This window comes from Babylonia areolata, chromosome 4, assembly GCF_041734735.1.
Source record: "Babylonia areolata isolate BAREFJ2019XMU chromosome 4, ASM4173473v1, whole genome shotgun sequence".
NCBI classification, from domain to species: Eukaryota; Metazoa; Mollusca; class Gastropoda; order Neogastropoda; family Buccinidae; genus Babylonia; species Babylonia areolata.
The window spans coordinates 53,266,039-53,281,038 of NC_134879.1; the positions used below are offsets into that span (position 1 = coordinate 53,266,039).

The window sequence follows — 15,000 nt, forward strand, 5'->3', positions numbered from 1 at the left end:
CCACCATCACCACACACACACACACACACACACACACACAGAGACTGACAAGACAGACACAGACAGTTACAAAGGCAAAAGAGAGATAGAGAGGGGCGGGGGAGGGGAGGGGAGGGGAGGGAGACAGAGAAGAAAGACAGAGAGAGAGGGAGACAGAGACACACAGGGAGATATATATATACAAAGAGATTGAGAGAGCCTTCATTTCTAAGGATGGTAAATAAGCAATAAATAATAGATATTTTGTGTATGGGGAGGGGGGGGGGAGGGAGGAGTGTGTGTGAGTGTGTGTGTGGGGGAGGAGGGTTGGGCGGGTGTGTGTGTGTGTGTGTGTGTGTGTGTGTGTGGGGGGGGGTAATGGGTTTCATGATGGGTCCCCCCCATCCAGCTCTTGACTCCGTCGGAAGCAAAACGATTTACAACAGACATTCGATGGGTGAAAAGGGACGAGAGGAAGAGAGGTAACCCGGAACTCCAATGATTACAGGACAAGCTAAGAAGCTTTAAAAAAAAATTTTTTTTACGATGCCCTCGGAGTTTTTTTTTTACGATGCCCTCGGAGTTTTTTTTTTACGATGCCCTCGGAGTTTTTTTTTTTACGATGCCCTCGGAGTTTTTTTTTACGATGCCCTCGGAGTTTTTTTTTTACGATGCCCTCGGAATTTTTTTTTACGATGCCCTCGGAGTTTTTTTTTACGATGCCCTCGGAGTTTGTTTTTTTTACGATGCCCTCGGATTTTTTTTTTTTTACGATGCCCTCGAAGTTTTTTTTTTTTACGATGCCCTCGGATTTTTTTTTTTTACGATGCCCTCGAAGTTTTTTTTTACGATGCCCTCGGAGTTTTTTTTTTTTTACGATGCCCTCGGAGTTTTTTTTACGATGCCCTCGGAGTTTTTTTTTTACGATGCCCTCGGAGTTTTTTTTACGATGCCCTCGGAGTTTTTTTTTTACGATGCCCTCGGAGTTTTTTTTACGATGCCCTCGGAGTTTTTTTTTACGATGCCCTCGGAGTTTTTTTTTTTTACGATGCCCTCGGAGTTTTTTTTTACGATGCCCTCGGAGTTTTTTTTTTTTACGATGCCCTCGGAGTTTTTTTTTTACGATGCCCTCGGAGAAAAGGTCAGTGACAACAAAACAAAACGAAGAATATGAAGAGGAGGAAAGGGTTCAGGGAGAAGAAGAAGAAGAAGAAGAAGAAGAAGAAATGGTAGAAGGAAAAGAAAGGAAACATTATAAAACACCCATCATCTTGATTGCAATTGAAATCATATCTTCAACAGAGGGGAAGAGAGAGAGAGAGAGGGAGGGAGGGAAGAGTGAGAGGTGAGGGGGTGTGTGAGGAGGAGGGGGTACGGGGGAGAGAGTAAGGGAGGGGAGAGAGGATGAGAGAGAGAGAGAGAGAGAGAGAGAGACATATGCGGGGAGGAGGGAGGTGAAGCAGGTTCACAAACACTGAGGAGACACAGACAGACAGACAGACAGACAGACAGGCAAACAAAGACATTCAGACGGAAACACATACACAAACGAGTCACCTAAAATGACACAGAGTGAATGAACGATGAAGTAGACAAAAGAAACGGACACAAAATACTTTATACAGACAGCCACCTAGCCATACAACTCCACCCCCCCACCCACACACACACCCACCCATGCTCCCACCCATGCACTAATCCAACCATGCACCAATTCATCCATCCACCCATCCACCAATCCACACACCCATCCACCCACCCACCCACTCACTCATACACTAATCCAACCATGCACCAATTCACCCATCCATCAATCCACACACCCATCCATCTACCCATCCATCAATCCACACACCCATCCATCAATCCACACACCCATCCATCCACCCAACCATCCACCCTCCTTCAGATCCACCTACCGGAAACCATGACCCAGACTCCCCGCTTCTTGACGCCCGCCGTGTTGTTCAGGACGAAGGTGTAGTTGCCAGAGTCGATCTCCTGCGGGGACTCGAACACAAGTCCCTCGTCCGTCACGTGGATTCGACCTGAGGAGGGGATGGGCAGGTCGTTGCGCCCTAGCCACCTGTCAACCCAAAGTGTGTGAAGTGAGGAGGAGGAGGAGGAGGAGGAGGAGGAGGGGAGATGGAGGGAGAGACAGATGAGGAGGGAAGAGGAGGAGGGGGAAGGGAGAGAAGGAGTAGCAGCAGGAGGAAGAGGCGGGGGAGGAGGAAGAGAGGGGGAGGAGGAAGAGGCGGGGGAGGAGGAAGAGAGGGGAGGAGGAAGAGGCGGGGGAGGAGGAAGAGAGGGGAGGAGGAAGAGGCGGGGGAGGAGGAAGAGAGGGGAGGAGGAAGAGAGGGGGAGGAGGAAGAGGCGGGGGAGGAGGAAGAGAGGGGGATGAGGAAGAGGCGGGGGAGGAGGAAGAGAGGGAGAGGAGGAAGAGAGGGGGAGGAGGAAGAGAGGGGGAGGAGGAAGAGGCGGGGGAGGAGGAAGAGAGGGGGAGGAGGAAGAGGCGGGGGAGGAGGAAGAGGCGGGGGAGGAGGAAGAGAGGGGGAGGAGGAAGAGAGGGGGAGGAGGAAGAGAGGGGAAGGAGGAGGTGCAAATGGAGGAGGTTCAGAAGGGGGGGGGGGGAAGGAAATGAAGGACGAGAAAGAGGAGGAGGCGATAAGACGGATGACGAGGAAGAAGAGGGGGCACAGGAGGAGGAGGAAATGGAAGGACTGATGACAACGATGATGATGACGGTGTCAGCAACAGTCACAACAACGTAATGAGCTCCCTCTTTCGCATTCGTCAAATCTCTGCGCTCGGCTCTTTCAAGTCGGACCTTAAAACACTACCGCTTTCCTAAACAACTCTGTAGTCCCCTTCCTCTTTCCGGTCTACAACGTTTTTCTTTTTCTTTTTAGCTTTCCGGCTTCCCCCACTCCACCCAGGTGTGTACTGGTATCGACTTCAGTCACTCCACCCAGGTGTGTACTGATACCGACTTCCCTCACTCCACACAGGTGTGTACTGATACCGACTTCAGTCACTCCACCCAGGTGTGTACTGGTACCGACTTCCCTCACTCCACCCAGGTGTGTACTGATACCGACTTCAGTCACTCCACCTAGGTGTGTACTGATACCGACTTCAGTCACTCCACCCAGGTGTGTACTGGTACCGACTTCCCTCACTCCACCCAGGTGTGTACTGGTACCGACTTCAGTCACTCCACACAGGTGTGTACTGGTACCGACTTCAGTCACTCCACACAGGTGTGTACTGGTACCGACTTCCCTCACTCCACACAGGTGTGAACTGATACCGACTTCAGTCACTCCACCCAGGTGTGAACTGGTACCGACTTCCCTCAGTCACTCCACCCAGGTGTGTACTGATACCGACTTCAGTCACTCCACACGTGTGTACTGGTACCGACTTCCCTCACTCCACCCAGGTGTGAACTGGTACCGACTTCCCTCAGTCACTCCACCCAGGTGTGTACTGGTACCGACTTCAGTCACTCCACACAGGTGTGTACTGGTACCGACTTGTCACTCCACCCAGGTGTGAACTGGTACCGACTTCAGTCACTCCACACAGGTGTGAACTGGTACCGACTTGTCACTCCACCCAGGTGTGAACTGGTACCGACTTCAGTCACTCCACACAGGTGTGAACTGGTACCGACTTCAGTCACTCCACCCAGGTGTGAACTGGTACCGACTTCAGTCACTCCACCCAGGTGTGAACTGGTACCGACTTCCCTCACTCCACCCAGGTGTGTACTGGTACCGACTTCCCTCAGTCACTCCACCCAGGTGTGTACTGGTACCGACTTCAGTCACTCCACACAGGTGTGAACTGGTACCGACTTCACTGCCCCGGTGGCCGTAAAAGGCTATGGGGACATTCAACCTTTATAGCGAGAGACAGATAGAATAGAACAGAATAGATAGATAGATAGATAGATAGATAGATAGATAGATAGATAGATAGATAGATAGACAGATAGATAGATAGACAGGGAGAGAGAGAGAGAGAGGTGGTTGATGACAGCAAAATGTGGGGTGGGGAAAACAGGCGTGGTGGTAACTGGGATGACAAATAAAACGGAGGAGGAGGAGAAAGAGATAGACAGGAAAGCCGTAAATGATAAATGGCAGGTCGATCAACCAGTCCACCAGCCCCAGTGCATCACGAGCATCACGACCATCACACAGCACGCACTTCCCCATCAGCAGCCCCCTGCAGACTGCCACGACCTAAAGGTCGCCTCACATTGCACCGCCACGCCGTCGCGCTGTCTCGGATGGCATACATGTGCCAACCATTCATTCATAAGCGTCGAGTGAGGAGGACGCCTGTGACCCCGGAACGAAGGAGGAGGGGAGACGGAGGGGGGGCAGGAGGGGGAGGGGGTGGGAGCGAGGCAGGGAGAGTTCCTTGTATTGCCGTAGTCTGTCGTCAAACAAACAGACCACGGGGCCCAAAGGTGCCGGGACGACCCGCAGTTTACACAAGCACCGCACCACCAGCGTGGTTTTTTTTTTTTTTTTTTTTTTTTTCGCCGGGACCCCAAACAAAAGGGGAGGCCTGGGCGGAATGAAGAACTTAGTGCCGGAACAATGCCAGGTGACATTTGCAGCGGTCGGCACGCGGGTTGTCAGTTCGTTCGTCCGTCCGTCCGTCCGTCCGTCCGTCTCTCTGTCTGTCCCTCCGTCTGTGCGTTCTATCTGCCTGTCTGGCGGCTGCTGCTCTTCCCGTGTCCCGGCCTTCCTTCCAGGCTGCTGCTGCTGCTGCCGTTAGTTCCGGTCGTGCCACAGGTGTTCCCTCGTCAAGGCTGCCTCCCGCGGACCATTTCTTTTTTTTTTTTTTTTTTTAATTATATTTTTTAAATTATTTTATTTTGTCTTGAACTCTTGTGAGCGTCTGTTATAACGGATGCGGGTCTGTTCTCGCTAACGGTCATTGTTTAGCAATGTGCGTGTTATTCAGGCTGGTTCTCAGCTCGCTTGTCAGTCACACGCGTCTGATGCTTCATAAAACAGACGTATTCATCGCGATAAAATATAATATTAAACTATTCCACCGGCAACACCTGCATAACTTGCGACGTCTACATGCATTGCTTCGTAATATATCACCCGAATAGATGAGTTCTGAAGGCGGCTGGCCTGTGCATTACATCAGTTAAAGCAAAAAAAAAAAGAAAGAAAAAAAAAATCTGGTTTCACAGACTCTGCGTCACACACACACACACACACACACACACACACACACGCACGCACGCACGCACACGCACACACACAAATCATATACACATTTTTGCTTTGGTCCTTAGCTCATCAGAAAAAAAACAAAACTACCCTGGCCCTTCAAGCTGCAAAACCTTTTAACGATATCCAAGCCAGTTCTCCTCCCCTCCCCTGAATAGAGTTAAACTGAAAATTGCCGTCTGCCGAATAATAAAGATTACATCCGCTCGTAAAGAAAAAGAATACTTACCACGTTTAAAAAAAAAATGTGACAAGAACTTTGTCAGTTAGAGAAGCACGCAGATTAACTTATACATGAATACATAACGTAGACCTGGGGGGAGGGGGGATGTAGTGGGGGACGGGGGGGTGGTGGGGGGGTGGGTGGGGGGTGGGGGGGTCATTCCCGTTACAGCACAGACGAGGGGAACCACTAAGAACAGTATCAGTCCCGTCGTTTTTATTTCAGTGAATTCCAGGAACTAGGCGTGTAAAACTTAAGCACTGACCACCTCCCGTTTAGGAGAGAGAAAAAAGAAAGAAAAACAAACAAACAAACAAAAAAGTGCGAAGAAAAGCCGGGTGGAATTTCGAAAGGGGGCAGATCACGTTCCAAGCGCACCGCCCGGGCCAGACAGGAGCCTCGCGGCACCAGGAGAAGAATGCTGGAATGGCGGCGCGACACGAGTTCCAGCCGACAGATCAGAGTGATGGGTCCTTCTCTCTGAAACCAACCCAAGGTCCCACACAAGACGCCATATACGGCTTCTCCCTGCTTCATCTCCTTCGCCAGCAGAAGGGCTTCACAGTGGAGGAAAACAAACGCCCTGTAAAATGAGTAATACAATTTTGTACACCAAAAAAACACACGAAAACAACCAACCAAACAACAAACCGATCAAACTCTTTATATTCTTTGATTAGTTGCTGTTATGCTGTTTGTGTGTACATGTATAATGTTTTCCTTTTGTTTTCTAAACAGACTGGCTTAAAACCAAAGACAGACAGGCACTGACCAGAAGTTAGGTTTGGGCCGGCCTTGAGGAGGGAACACCTTGATCTGGAACCTCTCGTGCACAGGGATGACCACAGGGTAGTTGGGGATCAGGCGGGGCTCGAACGAGTCTCGGTGAATCTCATCCAGACCTGTGACACACACACACACACACACACGCACACACAAAGTGCACTTAATGCTATATTCCACTTATTGTACACACATCCACAGCGTGGAATGATACATCAACAGAATTCAAAAGAACACACACTATGACGTATTCTACATATTGTACAAACCTACACCGAAACGGGAAGTGATACATCAATACAGGTCAAAACAGCTACACAATGCAGTATAGTAAAAAGACCCTCATACCTTTCACCCCATTCAAAACATCCTCAACTGAATTACATGCAAACAAGCAAGCAAGCCGTGAGCAATCGGAAAAAAAAAGAAAAAAAAATGCAAGGAAGCAAAGAAACAGACAAGCCCAAGGTGGGGGGAGGGGTGGGGGGGGGGGGGGGGGGGAAGCAATTTCGGAAAAAAAGCAAACAACTGTACACCATTCCACCATAACCATGCCGTGTGTAAAGGGTGTGCGAATTAGATGATGTGGTAAATGATCAAGAACTGTGAAAACAATGGAGACAGATGCAGGTTCCATTAACACTACGAAACTCTTTTCAGACTGCAACAAACTAAAAAAAAAAAAAACACACAAGAAAACGACAACAACAGAACAAACGAACGAAAGAAAAAGGAGTAAAAAGCATAGACTGAAACGGTATGTCTTGTGTTCTCTCTCTCTCTCTCTCTCTCTGTGTGCCTTTAAAGAAAATTCTTAATTTCTCTGAGTCGTTCTCTCTACTTTTCTCAATACAAACGCACTAAGCGCGCACGAATGCGGTTGCGCTTCCATACACATGTTTGACTGCACAGAAAATGGAGAGAAAGAGAGAGAGAGAGAGAGAGAGAGAGAGAGAGAGCGAGGAAAAGAGAGAGACAGAGAGAAGAGAGAGAGAGAGAAAGGGAGAGAGAGCGAGGAAAAGAGAGAGGAAAAGAGAGAGACAGAGAGAAAAGAGAGAGAGCGAGGAAAAGAGAGAGAGAGAGCGAGGAAGAGAGAGAGAAAGAGAGAAAAAAAGAGAGAAAGAGAGCGAGGAAAAAGAGGGAGAGAGAGAGAGAAAGAGAGAGAGAGCGAGGAAGAGAGAGAGAGAAAGACAGAGAAAAAAGAGAGAAAGAGAGCGAGGAAAAAGAGGGAGAGAGAGAGCGAGGAAAAGAGAGAAAGAGAGAGCGAGGAAGAGAGAGAGAGAGAGAGAGAGAGAGAGCGAGAAAAAAAAGAGCGAGAGATATGTGGGCGCAGACAGACTCGTGTGGAGTGATGGTCTAGAAGTAACGCGTCCGCCTAGGAAGCGAGAGAATCTGAGCGCGCTGGTTCGAATCACGGCTCAGCCGTCGATATTTTCTCCCCCTCCACTAGACCTTGAGTGGTGGTCTGGACGCTAGTCATTCGAATGAGACGATAAACCGAGGTCCCGTGTGCAGCATGCACTTAGCGCACGTAAAAGAACCCACGGCAACAAAAGGGTTGTTCCTGGCAAAATTCTATAGAAAAATCCACTGCGATAGGAAAAACAAATAAAACTGCACGCAGGAGAAAATACAAAAAAAAAAAAAAAAAAAAGGTGGCGCTGTAGCGTAGCGACGCGCTCTCCCTGTGGAGAGCAGCCCGAATTTCACACAGAGAAATCTGTTGTGATAAAAAGAAATACAAATACAAATACAGACGGACAGGACGAGAGCAGTGCCGAGGCCAGGCCGAGGAGGCGGATCGGGCGGAGAGGGCCAACAGACTGAAGGATCAGCCCTACGTTCATGTCCGATCAGGGCAAGGCTCAGGCAAGGCTCAGGAGTGGAAAAACGTGTTCACTCGGAGGTAAGGCCCGCAGTGCACTGGGGAGCCCGCACCAGGCTTTCTGGCAAACATCCCCGGTCTGCAAGCGCAAAAAAGTTTCTTTCTTTCTTTCTTTCTTTCGTTCTTTCTTTCTTCGGCAATTCGTACTCGCTCATAATATTCTGACATAAAGACCTAGTTTGTTTCACATCGCTTAGATGGTCCGAACAAGTGCCTTCTTTCTTACTTACGAGCTGATGGGTAGTAGTAACTGTATGTAGACGACTGGTCTAACGATGGTCGAAAAAGTGACAATGCGATACGCTGTTTGACTGGTTCTCTTGCGCCATCATAAAATTAAATGAAAGACGATTTGGGTGTCCACGGGGCATCATGCATTGCAGGATGGTGACGTAATTTGATGTCGGTTGCCTTGGGAACGGACAGTGTCATACGACGGCATCGGGTATGTAGATGGTCGGCCCCTTTTGTGTAACTGCCGTTCTTTCTAGCTCGTCTGCAGTTCTCGCGTGTTTTGTATCTCGGAAAAAAACGGCGCCGCGCTTTTTGCTGGTTTAGAAATAACCTTCAGTGTTTTGGCCGATAAACGCATCAAAAGAGTAGAGTGATGACTGATTACTTTTTGTTCTTCTCCTGCACCGGGTCTTCTTCTTCTTCTTCCTCCACAGTTCAGGCTGCAATCAATTCTACCAGTAATGACATGTGTGTGTGTGTGTGTGTGTGTGTGTGTGTGTGTGTGTGTGCGTGTGTGTGCGTGTGCGCGCGAGTGTGTGCGTGTGTGTGTGTGTTTTAATACTGTTTTTTTGATATATTGCCGATTAGCCAGGCGTGTGATGTTTTCAGGTGCGGTGTATACTGCTTAAAAGATGTTCGTGTTTCTGAAACTCTCTGGATGCTTCAGCTGGGCCGTCTTGGTGGAGTCTCGCAAGTCATCGCTTTCAAAGTTTAGGAACAATTGTCTTTGGGAAGATTTAAGTTTGAAGACTGAAGCTACAAGTCAGTTTCTAACTCAAAGGACGGCTGGTACGCCATAAATGAATATATGAGCTGAAGAAGAAGAAGAAGAAGAAGAAGAAGAAGAAGAAGAAGACAAGACAAAGTTCACTTCTATTCGGTGATAGTCGTGGGCTTTTCAGACTGTCAGATGGCTGGTAAGAGTGGAGCATAACGACCTAGTGGCTGACACCCTTGGAAGTACAAGCTGGTCGGGGTTGGGGTCTTGGTTCGGTGATATGAAGGTTACATTGTTGGACGGGGTGAGTCCTGTTGGATGCTGACACTGATGGGATCCCCCTCCCCATCCCCACCCCTTTTTATCAGCCCGCGGCTTTTGTTAGTAAATAGTCCATAAAAAATTTTCCCCCTAACACGTTGTGCCCCATGCACAACATACAAGAGCTAATCTGGCACTAAAACAGCTACAAGTACTACATAAGGACAGGTGAGCCAGGTAAGGACAGACAGTTCTGCAGCCAAAGCCCGGCACTACGAGGCACCACACCACTATATGCTGACAGTAAGTCCGGAACGATGGGGCCCTTGCAGCCATGCTGGTGGTGGTGGTGGTGGTGGTGGTGAGCCTCTTCTTCCCCCCCCCCCTCCCCCCTCCTGTCTTTGCCTTGCGGGCCTCACTGCCGGCAAAGGGAAAACACTTGCTGCACTTGTTGGGCATACGGCTCGGGCTTTCTCCGTCTGCCATCAAAATCAGCCGCTTTCCCGTGTTTCCAATTAGAGGCGCATTCCGCACCCCCGCGGCTTGCGGGTGGGAGGGGGGGGGGGGAGAGGGCCGAGGGTGAGGGGATCTGGTGGTAGTGGTCTGTGTGTGTGTGTGTGTGTGTGTGTGTGTGTGTGTGTCTGTGTGTGTGTGTGTGGTTCGGCGTTGGGGTGGGAGTAGGGGATTGTTTGGGAATCCTGCTTTACAAAGGAAACGCGGGTCAGGTGAGATACTGCTGCTATGCCTGTGTGCCCTTCTCCTCTTCGCCCCTCCTGCTTCTCTCTCTCTCTCTCTCTCTCTCCACCCGCCCTCCATCCACCGACTACCTACAGCCTTTGTTCCGACAGCATTTCTCACGAAAGCATACTTAATTCAACTTACAAATGCCGATGTGTGCTTTCAATGACCCATAATGTGGTGAATCTTGAATATCACCACTCTCAAAGTCAGGAAGAAAGTTCCGAAGGAAAGGATAATTATTTTATTTTAATGTTCTGTCTTCATCTGAAGTGGATTGATGATCTCTGTCAGGAAGTGACACCTTGGTCTGCAATATCTTAAACACGATACACATCGCGGTCAAATCACAGGCAGGCAAGATGCTCTGCCCATTTTTTTTTTGATTTGTTTTCTTCAGGCTTGTAGAGTGATGGTCTAGAAGTAACGCGTCCGCCTTGGAAGCGAGAGAATCTGAGCGCGCTGGTTCGAGCCATGGCTCAGCCGCCGATATTTTCTCCCCCTCCACTAGACCTTGAGTGGTGGTCTGGACGCTAGTCATTCGAATGAGACGATAAACCGAGGTCTCGTGTGCAGCATGCACTTAGCGCACGTAAAAGAACCCACGGCAACAAAAGGGTTGTTCCTGGCCAAATTCTGTAGAAAAATCCACTTCGACAGGAAAAACAAATAAAACTGCACGCAGGAAAAAATACAAAAAAAAAAAAAAAGAAAACAAAAGAAAAAAAGGGGGTGGCGCTGTAGTGTAGCGACGCGCTCTCCCTGGGGAGAGCAGCCCGAATTTCACACAGAGAAATCTGCTGTGATAAAAAGAAATACAAATACAAATTACAAATTCTAACGAGTCCTGCTTAAAACTACAGTTACGTAACAACAACATTTGTCAAGTGGATGATCACTCTGGGGAAAGATCAACAAACAGTTCCCCAAACCCTAAAAAAAAAAAAAAAAAAAAAAAAAAAGTAATGCGGAAAACAACACAGGGACAAGACTTCGCGTGAGCTATACCTCGTCTTGGGAATGTGTTTGAGTCTGGAAAGATGATCTGTTTTGTGATTTTTTTCTTTTCTTTTTTTTTTTTGAATAAGAAAATTTTTTTTCCAAAACATTTCAACGTCTTGCAGCTCGGAGGACACTGCCAGTTCCAGACCCAGAGCACACAGAAGATTTCTCTGGCAGCAGGCAGGAATTTCACATGGGGAAACTCTGCGCTCAAGACACAGCCTGGGACTCAGCGCGTGAAGCTGGAGAACGTGTCTGATTTAAAGAAGAGAAGGAAAAGAAAAGAAAAGGAAGAAAGAATGCATGAAGGAAAGGAGAAAATGTGAAGAGAGAGAGAGAGAGAGAGAGAGAGAGAGAGAGAGGGAGAGAGAGAGAAAAGAGAGAGACATGGGAAAGAAAGAAAGAGAGAGAGAGAGAGAGAGAGAGAGAGAGAGAGAGGAGAGAGAGAGAGAGAGAGAGAGAAAAGAGAGAGACATGGGAAAGAAAGAAAGAAGAGAGAGAGAGAGAGAGAGAGAGAGAGAGAGAGAGAGAGAGAGAGAGAGAGAGAGAGAGAGGCAGAAACAAAGTGGTGTATAATTTCTGAGGAAACGAACTGAATAACAGATGAATATATTCAAGTTATCATAATTGCTCTTTTACATGGAACGAATGCCAGTGTGTGTGTGTGTGTGTGTGTGTGTGTGTGTGTGTGTGTGTGTGTGTGTGTGCGTGAGTGTGCGCGTGAGTGTGTGCGTGAGTGTGTGCGTGCGTGCGTGTGTGCGTGCCTGTCTGTGTCTGTGTAAGTGTGTGTACGTATCTCTGTGTGTGTGTTTATGTGTGTGACTGTGCCCGCATTGAAGTGAAGCTTTTGGGTTTATCTCGATCCGTACGTGCAACAGATCCCTCAACAACAATGAAACAAACGATTCCTTGTCAGGATGGCGGTGGTGGTCTTGACCTGGCACGCACTGCCACACACACACGCGCGCACGCACACACACACACACACACACGCACACACACACGCGGGCGCACACACACACACACACACACACACACACACACACACACACACACACACACACAGAAGGCATCACGCACCACCTCAAGATGCCGGCCACACCTGATCTCCACCCAAAGCCGGAATTTCAGCCCCCAGATAACACTGGCCCAAAGAGATGCAAGGAAAAGGGTGGTGCATCTGAAAAGACAATCGTAAATTTCCCACGGGCGCTGCACGCACGAGTGGCCTGTGCCGACACTGACGGCCCGCGACTCGTAGAGAGACAGAACGGAGAGCGGCTGATGCCACACACGGTGCTTCTTCTGCCACTGAAACATCACAGACCTTTAAGATCAGGGCTGGTTTCGTGACTGCCTGACAGACAGACAGAGAGATGGGCGGCGTGGGTGAGTGAGTGAGAGAGAGAGAGAGAGAGAGAGGGAGGGAGGGAGGGAGAGAGAGAGGGAGAGAGAGAGAGAAGAGAGAGATAGAGAGACATACACACAAAGACAGAGACACACACAGAGAGAGAGAGAGAGGGAGGGATGGAGGGAGGGAGAGAGAGAGAGAAGAGAGAGACAGAGAGACATACACACAAAGACAGAGACACAGAGAGAGAGAGACAGAGAGACAGAGACAGAGAGACAGAGACACATAGTGTGAGAGAGAGATGGAGAGAAAGGGAGAGAGGGAGACAAGGAGAGAGACAGGGTAGAGAGACAGATATAGTGACAAAGAGAGAAAAGAGAGAGAGAGAGAGAGAGAGAGAGAGAGAGAGATGGAGAGAAAGGGAGAGAGGGAGACAAGGAGAGAGACAGGGTAGAGAGACAGATATACTGACAAAGACAAAAAAAGAGAGAAAGAGAGAGAGACAAGGACAAAGAAAAACACAGCAGGATAGAGAGATAGAGCGAAAGACAGAGGAAGGAAAGAAAGTATAAAAAAAAAGAAAGGAAAGAGACCGAAATAGAGTTGGGAGAGACGGGCGCAATAGCCGAGTGGTTAAAGCGTTGGACTGTCAATCTGAGGGTCCCGGGTTCGAATCACGGTGACGGCGCCTGGTGGGTAAAGGGTGGAGATTTTTACGATCTCCCAGGTCAACATATGTGCAGACCTGCTAGTGCCTGAACCCCCTTCGTGTGTATATGCAAGCAGAAGATCAAATACGCACGTTAAAGATCCTGTAATCCATGTCAGCGTTCGGTGGGTTATGGAAACAAGAACATACCCAGCATGCACCCCCCCGAAAACGGAGTATGGCTGCCTACATGGCGGGGTAAAAACGGTCATACACGTAAAAGCCCACTCGTGTGCATACGAGTGAACGCAGAAGAAGAAGAAGAAGAAGAGTTGGGAGAAAAAGGGACAGAAGAGAGAGAAGAAAGACAGAGACAGGGACAGAGACAGAGACAGAGACAGAGACAGAGACAGAGACAGGGACAGAGACAGAGACAGGACAGAGACAGAGACAGAGGGGGAGAAAGGCAGCGGGAGAGATAGAGAGGGGGAGAGAGACAGAGAGAGAGAGACAGAACGAGACAGAGAGAGAAACCGACAGAGACAGAGACAAAAAGGCAGAGACAGACAGACAGACAGACAGAGAGAGAGAGAGAGAAAACAAGAAACACAAACCGGCAAAGAATAACAGACAGCGAGATACAGACACAGATTAAAAAAAAAAAAAAAAAAAAAAAGGGACAGGTAACACGTCTCTCTCTCTCTCTCCCCACAGCAGTGGGGCAGAGTGATGGGTCTTTGTAGTAATGGTGCAGAAACCGTTGCCCCATCAAGACGATTAGACCCACATCCAATACAACCCTATCTCCTTCTGCCTCACGGGCCAGTCTGCAGGAAACCACCACCGTTGTTGGCAAACCCGCAGCTCTTGACATACATCTTCCATTGTGAGTCACACACACACACACACACACACACACACACACATTGAGCAAAGTTCAGATCCTTTTGGAAACTCATAACCTGCAGTTTTGTTTTCTTTGGACAAAACCGTCACCCCATAGCCTGTCTTATCAACAACGTCCGACCGAACAGTGAGAGCCGAAGCTGAGGTAGCACTTTGTCCGTGTTGCGAAGTCATTATTGCACACCCTATCCCCCCCTCCCCCCCCATCCTCCCGCCCCCTCTCAAGCAGGTGTGGCGTTGCGTACACAATAATCATGAGTCAGCCCCTCACGCTTTGAAACTGAAACAGATTGAAAGAGTTGATGGATACACTTTCAGTGATGTCTTTTGGGTCAAAATGGGTCTAGAATGCCGTGCTCACCGCAGTCTTCTTCCATCAGTAAGTAAGCTAGAACCACCACCATTTAAAAGTGTTCATTGATCAACTTTTATCTTAAAGACACGAGCCACCGAACACCACACAACGAGCTGGTCAACACAGTGTATTAGAACTGATGACGGTACATCATCTGGCGCCGTGGCAAGAGTCGATTAGGCGTTGGACTTCTGATCTTGTGGCAAGTGTTGGAGGCCCCGTTTCGGCATGGTGTTGTGTCCTTGGGAAAGGCGCTTTACTCCGAGTTTCCTCACTCCACCCAGGAGGGAACGGGTACCCTGAACACGGTGGATATAAATTCACTGCCCCGATGGCCGTGAAAGGCGATGGGGTCCCTTTAACCTTATCTCGGCATCACCTGGTCCACTGGCTGTCTTAGCAGTGGAGCTTCTAGAGAATCCTAAGACTTGGGAGTCGTGGATGACACTGTGTGGGGGCGTTGGCATCCACACGGGCCACCTGAACAGCACATGTTCAACCTGCTATCAAACCATGTACACACGCAGAACAATGTACCGCACTGCCATTGTCAGAGTTTCCCTATCCTGTTTCACTTGGGTTCCATGGCGGGTTAAAGATGCCTCAGCGCGAGCACTTAATTAATGGTGCTTGTTTGCCATATTAAATTTCA

General features: G+C 49.0%; 1 protein-coding gene across 1 annotated transcript in view; it reads right to left on the reverse strand.

The window, feature by feature from the left end:
* LOC143281309 (inactive tyrosine-protein kinase 7-like) overlaps positions 1-15,000 on the reverse strand; it is a 212,763-nt gene that overhangs the window by 24,351 nt on the left and 173,412 nt on the right. The window contains exons 7-8 of the mRNA XM_076586493.1: positions 6,239-6,368; positions 1,899-2,065 (exon numbers count right to left, since the gene is read on the reverse strand). Of these exons, the coding sequence (XP_076442608.1) occupies positions 1,899-2,065; positions 6,239-6,368 (297 nt within the window). The remainder of the gene's footprint in view (positions 1-1,898; positions 2,066-6,238; positions 6,369-15,000) is intronic.